The sequence below is a fragment of the Scatophagus argus genome, chromosome 22, assembly GCF_020382885.2.
Source record: "Scatophagus argus isolate fScaArg1 chromosome 22, fScaArg1.pri, whole genome shotgun sequence".
NCBI lineage: Eukaryota > Metazoa > Chordata > Actinopteri > Scatophagidae > Scatophagus > Scatophagus argus.
The window spans coordinates 6,028,852-6,036,420 of record NC_058514.1 but is presented as its reverse complement, the minus strand read 5'-3'; the positions used below and the strand labels follow the sequence as shown (position 1 = coordinate 6,036,420).

The window sequence follows — 7,569 nt, the reverse complement described above, 5'->3', positions numbered from 1 at the left end:
TATGAAATGTGAAAAAAGTTGTTAAAACAAACATGTAACATGTTGTACTGGTAGTGGAAGTGAGTAGACTAATATCCTTACCTCCTGACTTGTATTGGATTGCATGAGGAAGTGCAGTCAGACTACTACTGACTTTCATTCACATAAGTGGGTCAAGTATAACTGAACTTTGCAGCTAGATCTAATTACAAACACTAGCAGGAATCAAATGGGACATCTGGAAACCATTTATATAATAACTATGAATGCCACGTATCTAATCAACTAACCATATGTCTTAAAATACTGTCTGCTCTACTAATACTCACTAATACTCAGTGAAGAAACGAGTGGTTGAAGTGCATGTTGTGCACATCAGAAGATATGATTAGTGGTACTGTGCCAATTAGCGCACAGCTCTGCAAAGGCAGATGAATGCTGTACGCAAGTACGCATCCAAAAACAATGACTATGAAACTTTGCTCCTGATTTATTATCCAAGGTGTCAGCTCAGTCATATATCACAGGGGACATTTTAGGGGATGTAATAGGGGTTGTAGAGGAAAATAGTGTCAAGGAGACATATTTTTTCTGTCTTCTCCAGCAGCGATGACAGTCTTTATTGTCTTTTACCATCTACAGTGGAGAGAGCAGACGAGAGAAAAACATCTACAAGACTAGAAATTGCTAGAAAAAGGGCACAACTTGTGTATTTTGTAAATTTTCTGCAGTGGTTTTCAGACTTTATGGACACTGATAACTCTTTGGAACATGTGACCCGATAATGAATAGCAGACTTTTAAGGTTTTTTCTGATGATGTAGGCACAATTTGGTCCAGTTTAGTGGCCATACTCAATAATACAACTTGCACGATTGTTTATTTTGAGCTGCAGTTAAATCTCTAAGTAAGAGTTTGAGTCCTCAAAACTGAGTCCAGTTCACAGTATGTGACTGCATTGTAGATTCGTGGTTATAAATATTCAAAATACAGATTGTGCAGCAAATGCGAGGCACACTAACAAATATGGGGCAGCAGCAATGTCTCTCATTCACAACCCTTAATTTTCCTTACAAATGGAAGAAAAAATACTTCAACCAAAAAAATTTCTTCAACCTGATGAAGTAGGTGGTGCCTCTGTTGAAAGGTGGTGCAGAGAGCAAGAGGAATGTGCTGATCTTATTGTTTTATTGCCCTCTGGCTCACCATGAAATACATATTTCTCAGACGCTATTTCTCTATCACTTCTTATTGCTCTCTCTGTTGAGACGTGAAAGAGTGGAGCAAAAATGTTTGGCTTCGGTTTTCTCTGCAAGAAAGTAATAGTCATGCTGATACAAAACCTTTCAGTGAACCCGCATGAATTGTTCGCTCAGTATCGTCTGTTAAAGAAAACTTTAGTCAGAGGGTTTTAGAAAAATGGCAACAATTTTATCACTTTTGACCACAAGAGGTGGCAGTGAGCAGGGGGGAGGATCCCCTGACAAGCCAAATATGCAGACTAAAATTTATCTTATTGGAAACACAGGACTGTCCTTTCTTTAGGAAACTAAGTGTTTATATTCAAGCTCCACAGGGAAACTTTACTGAAAAAAGAAAATACTTTGATATCATCGTGGGACATTTGTGGTTTGTGTCCGAGACAGTTGGAAGGGTAGATTTACACAGAAAATATCTTAAAGCTGTGGTATTGAGCAAAACCCTGCAACCCCTGCATCCCTCCAGGACCAGCAGTTTTTGCTTCACTCAGCAGCTGCATTCAAACACAAGACATAACAAAGTTGATGGGTTCTCTTTGTCATTACTGTAAATTAATGACTTGAGAGAGTCAAAGTGAAATTTGGGGAATACAAGATACAGATTAAGACCACAATGTATGGCTCTTTGAAAACGGCTGGGCCATAGATGTAAACAGTAACAGATGTAAACAGACACTGCAGAACAAATAAATGCATGTTCTATTCATCTCAGTTTTTTTCCTTTTGTAAATCAGGGGAACACAAAATGACTTCATCCCAAAGATTAAGACCAGAAAGGAAGATGCATACTTCACAGGGTCATTAACAATCTACACCTAATTATAAAAATTGAAAATTATAACCTATCTTAACTGCTTGATGTATTGTATTATCTCCTTGAACAAAACTGACTTTTAAGCTGTATGGTCTTTTGTTTCTTGGCTCCCATCGCCTGAGAGGATCAGGCACAGTTAATTCAGTGTGTAGTGACTTCACTGCAGAGAAACCCCAAAGTTGGTTACTTCATTTACAGCATATCTTCACAGCTACCTCTTTAAAATACGGCACAGTTTATGAACACTTAACACTGTGTAACCAGTGGCTTTCTTACATCATCCAAACAAAAGTTTTCTTTATTAGGGGCTAATTACAGATTTATAGAGGAATAGTGCAGGATTTAACCCTTTATAGAGGATACCTGGATAAAAAACACGATCATTTCTAAACACGATGCTCATTAAATATCCTTAATTGGGATATATTCATCTCACATTTATGTAACTCAAATAAGTGGCTCTTTTTTGTTTCTGCACGTCAGAAATGAATTACAGCAGGCTTAAAAAGCAATATCATACAAAAGTTGAAAATATAGTTTATTCAACTGTGTTTGGTTTCCTCACAGTAAATCCAAGTTCATATCCAGTTACTGAGTCAAAGGCCACAAAGGAAATCATGATGAAAGGAAAAATTACCTAAACAAAATGTAATATTCTAATAACTTCATCAATATGACACTGCTGCTGAGTTGAGTTTGTACTGGTAAGAAGCATTTATCAAACATGCTAAGCAACAACGTAACAATGAAAGCACCTTAACTGCAAAAGCTGTAGTTTATTATCAAAGAATGGTACCATTGGTTGCATGCAAGTAATGCAAATGTTGTATACAAATCAGCAATGACAGTAGACAGCTAGAAATTAAGCAAAGAAAAGAGACAATTGGAATTCAAGAAAACATCATACGGTCATCTCAAGATTTAATTGAGCAAAGTAATTTCAAGGACAATACCAATGTCTTTTGACCATCTGTCATTTATTCTACTTTTCAACACCAAACACTTCAGAAACACTTAAATCCTACTTATATTTGGCTTAAAGTTACTAATTTAGGGATCTGGAAGGTTATTTCCAAATGAAAAGGAACATTTCTTAGTTGTGTATCTATCTATCCATCTATCTATCTACTTTATAGTTCAAAAATGTCAATTAGTGGGACTCTGAATGTGAAGAAGGCAGACAACAGACAAACATGAGTAAATTACACTGGTATTTTCATTAAACCCACTTTGATTCATTCAGGATGTTGAACATGTGACTGCTATATAACTGCTATTTTACATTTGTTCACTTCTTTCTACATTAGGAATTATACACTGAAATCTGAAACTATGCAGTCCTTATGTGCTGGTCCTTTGCACAGCAATGAATTAATTATTGTATCCACATTATATTATACATGCTAAACACTGGAACACACAACACACACAACAAAATGACACCATGACTGAATTAAGACATTGGAGCAGCCTTTTCCTCCAATGTGTCTGTTTTCAGTATGATCAAATGTAAGTTTGGAATGATCAAAGTGTGTGTTTTACTATGAATCATTTTTATTCATAGACTTTTTGGCCATTTCATTTTATATACACATAAAAGCTAGTTATTGTTTTTTTATTTAGTTTTTTCTTTTAATTTTTTTCTTCTATTTTTTTGCCTTCATTTTTATTTGAACAATGAGAACATTCTTTAATATCTAGAGCCAAGTGTCTGAAACACTTGTTGGATGCTCGATGAATTTCACAATCTGATTACATGATTTATGAGATAAGATTTGCAAAATTGTTGTTAGCTTGTGTTTACACCTATTGTATCTCAATTTGCCCAGCTCTTGATCTACTCAAGTTATATATTTAATTGAAGAAGTACCTCAGATTTGCATATTACTTATGTGCAAGGACATGTGAGTACTATGAAAGGAGCGGTACTACAACATTTAAATCCAGAACGCTTTGGGCTGAGCTTCTCCATGGTAGTAGAGAGGGGACTCATGGACAGGTCATAGCTTTGAGGGAAGTCCTTATTCAAACATGATATCTGAAGCTTGGCGCAGACAGTTGGAGTATTCAGGAGGCATGCTGCTGTGTGTGACGTAGTTGGCATCGAGACGCAGATGCTTCAGGCGGGAATAGTCACTGGGTCCGACGAACTTGCAGAAACTTGACAAGTCGAACTCTACAGAGAATCAAAAATGGAGAAAAAGTTATAGATAAACAGTCAAGAAAAGACTAAAAAGTGAATATAATTCCTTCTACCCGATTGTACTTAAAGTCAAACGGTACCCCATAGAGTTTTTGTCCATGAGTAACCTTACAGAGCACTATGTTTATGGGCGGGTCCCGGTTTTGTTATTAGTGAGCATGTGCATTGTGGTTTCACACTATTCTGCTGATCAACAGCTGGTGGCTATAACATATCAACAAGAGTAGCAAAGTACCTTCAGAAGTGATGCAGAACAAGACTAGAAGCTAGCAAACAAGGATGTAAACAGCGATGGGTATTTAGAATTGAACGATGCTTTTTGAAGAGGGCATCACAAAATACCAGTAAGTAAAGACTGTCAGATGCCACTCACTGTTAATCTCATTGGCCTGGAGGTAGAGTTGCTCCAGCCGGTCGCTGATCTCAGGGATGGACTGCAGTTTGTTGAAAGACAGGTCCAGTTCCACCAGCGATGTCGTATTGAACACTCCAGCAGGGATTCCGGAGTCCTCCAGCTTGTTGTGGGAGATCCTCAGGTACTGCAGTGAAGGCAGCTTGTTCAGGTATCCTGCCCCAACACCGTCGATGTCATTGTAGTCAGCATAGAGGATTTCCAGTGAACCGGGGACTCCGGCGGGCAGCTTCTTCAGCCTGTTGTGGCTCACATCCAGGGATAGCAGCTTCTTCGGCCCTTTGAATGCCCCTGTGATAGCATCAGAGGTTAGCTGATTGTGCTGGAGGCTGATGGAGGTCAAGTTCTCCTTGTCATTCAGGAGTCCAGAGGGGAACTTTGACAACTTGTTGTGCATCATCTTCAGCTCATCAAGAGACTTTGAGGGAGGGATGACTGGCTCTGTCAGGTTGTTGTAGCTGAAGAATAGCTTCTCCAATGCTGTGAGTTTGTCGATTGTGCCCTTTGCTATCTTGGCATTAGTAATCTGGTTGTTGTCAAGTACCAGCCAGCGAAGCACATCAGTAACATTATCAAACACACCAGCCTTGATCTCTTCTATCTGGTTGTTCTGGAGGTACAGGTACTTGATCCCTGATGGGACCACAGGAACAAACTTGAGCTTGCGGCTGTCACAATACATGGCACTAGGGAAGTTGATTGGGCACTCGCATTCTTGATTGCAGTTAGGCCCTGAGGGTCCTAACATGGACACAGGCTGGTAGTCGTAGTCATAATACTGGCACAGGGCCACACTGACCAGTATGGCCAAAAGGGGTACACGGAGAGGAAACATGGCTTCTGGGGATCCAACAGACAGAAAGGGGAAAGAGGAGGCAGGGAACAGAAAGATTAGAAGGATCAACAAAACAGCAACAAAGTGTAATGTAACCATAAACAGAAGTGAGACATAAGTGGATCTGTTTTGTTCATAATTGTTTCATAGCTACATTGAGTGCTAAGATGAGCATTTAGACAGTTTGTGCAGGTCAGTCATGCATTAAGGATTTATTAATACAATAAAGAAAATTGAAGGATGTAAGCACTGTAAAACAAAGCAGGAACTTTTAAACAGTTCTGTTAAAACGATGTCAATCCACATACACCATATCACCACACCCACTCCCCAGAGTATTATATAACCGGTCAAGAGTTCATATAAGCTAGTTGCAGACCAATGAGTCCTAGATTCCTTGATTCAATTAACGTTGTCGCGCCACATCTTTACAGCTGCAGTTTGAACTCAATTGTATTGCTCCCAGAAGCACTTAATCTATCAACTGTGATAGATAGGATACGTTTCTGCATGGGAGTGATAATGCAACACAGATGTTCCAAGACTACACAGTATATGTGCATTTGTAAACGCCACCACCACTCTTCCACATGTTGTTTTACGGGTGAAACATTAACAAAAAGTGTGGTCATAAGCAAACACAAAGAGCAAGGACTTAAAAGCAGACATTTAACTAGTCTAAGATCATACAAAATCTGACTGCACAAATCAATCTGCAGACAATGCAAAACCAGAATGATTCTTTCCAGAGCCATGAAAAAATGCAGACAGAAACTAGATCCAAGTGCAACTTTATAATTATTTTTCAAAGTTACTGAAATGTATGATATAATCCTCAAAGAACACTGTAGATCTTCTAACATAGTCTTATTATACAATGCTGACGGTTTTTGTAAAATAATGTTCAAATCACCCAACTTTTACCACTAAGGTTTTGTTCCATGCACTGCTATTCTTATCTTCTGTGCTGCAGTGCTAGCCACTGCTTTAAAGCCTAGAAGTGACAGCTGATAATACCTCCGGAAAACAGAAATAAAGAGCAATAATCAAACAGGAAATCACAAATGCACACTCTCATATGCAGGCTTACCTGTGGTTCTCTCTCTTCGTGTGCGTGGGGTGGAGGGCCAGTAGGTAAGAACAGTGTGGTGTTCAAAAACTGGAAGTCTCTGGAGAAAAACACAGAGGAGAGAAGGGGAGGAGAGACAGAGAGGGGAAGATGGAGAAACGGAGAGGGAAAAAATGAATAGGGAGAAGGGGGGGTGTTCTTCAGCACACTGGAGTCAGGTCATCATATAAATTGAAGATGTCATCAGTATGAAAGTCTTGGTTAGCAGCATCCAAAAATTGTTGTTAACTAACCAAGAGCAGGTGCATAAAAGGAACAGGAATATTTCACCCAAAAAAGAGAAAAAAAGCTCAAATATGTACGGTGCAAATATTACCTCCACAGTTATCACCTTTACAGACCAACAGCTTCTTGTGCAATCAGGTCATTGTCCTCCAAACAACCTCCCCTAAATGTGAGCAAGCAAAGCAAAAACGCAAGCTGAAGTTGTGTAGGCTGTTTGTGGAAAAGTCATTGGGAGTAGGAAAGGTTTTTGTGTGGAAAAATGTGAAAACGGTCTCTGGCAGCTGTTTAACCCAGACGCTGGTTCTGAAAAAGAATAAATTCAGCTGTACTTCTTGAGCTGTGAATAATGCTTTGGAAAATCTGACCAAAAGGTTAGGAGACAGCCAGAGAAGACTTGCATAACACTTGACGCACACATTTCTTCTCGTCTGTTTTTGACCAAAGGCATGGCACTGTAGGTTAAAGCAGATCTGACTGATCTCATATTTCTGTGCTGTGTCATTTTTGTATCCCTATATTTTACTCCTCCACAAGTCCTGCAGTCACTTTCTGTATTGTAAACTTCTCTGTACAAATACGGACAAATGGATAAAATAGACCAGGGTGGTATTCCAGTTATCTGATAGGTGCAGTTGAGAAAGGGGGCCGGGGGGAGATAAACAGCCAAATGTTTCTCCCATTTGTTGGTGGACGTCCATCACACCATCACAGCAT

General features: G+C 39.1%; 1 protein-coding gene across 1 annotated transcript; it reads right to left on the bottom strand.

The window, feature by feature from the left end:
• Positions 1 to 2,572: 2,572 nt before the first annotated feature.
• Positions 2,573 to 7,106, bottom strand: lum (lumican). The gene is made up of 4 exons (XM_046379602.1): positions 6,947 to 7,106; positions 6,592 to 6,670; positions 4,628 to 5,506; positions 2,573 to 4,227 (listed from the first exon to the last, which is right to left on the bottom strand). The coding sequence occupies exons 3-4, from the start codon at positions 5,499 to 5,501 to the stop codon at positions 4,073 to 4,075; spliced, it is 1,029 nt and encodes a 342-aa protein (XP_046235558.1). The 5' UTR covers positions 5,502 to 5,506; positions 6,592 to 6,670; positions 6,947 to 7,106; the 3' UTR covers positions 2,573 to 4,072.
• Between the last annotated feature and the right edge of the window lie 463 nt (positions 7,107 to 7,569).

What these genes read in the sequence shown, in the direction of transcription:
- lum (XM_046379602.1), bottom strand. Translation starts at nt 5,501, where the DNA reads ATGTTTCCTCTCCGTGTACCCCTTTTGGCCATACTGGTCAGTGTGGCC. An exon ending in CCAGGCCAATGAGATTAACA is followed by an intron (nt 4,228 to 4,627) that starts GTGAGTGGCATC and finishes GATTCTCTGTAG; the next exon opens with AGTTCGACTTGTCAAGTTTC.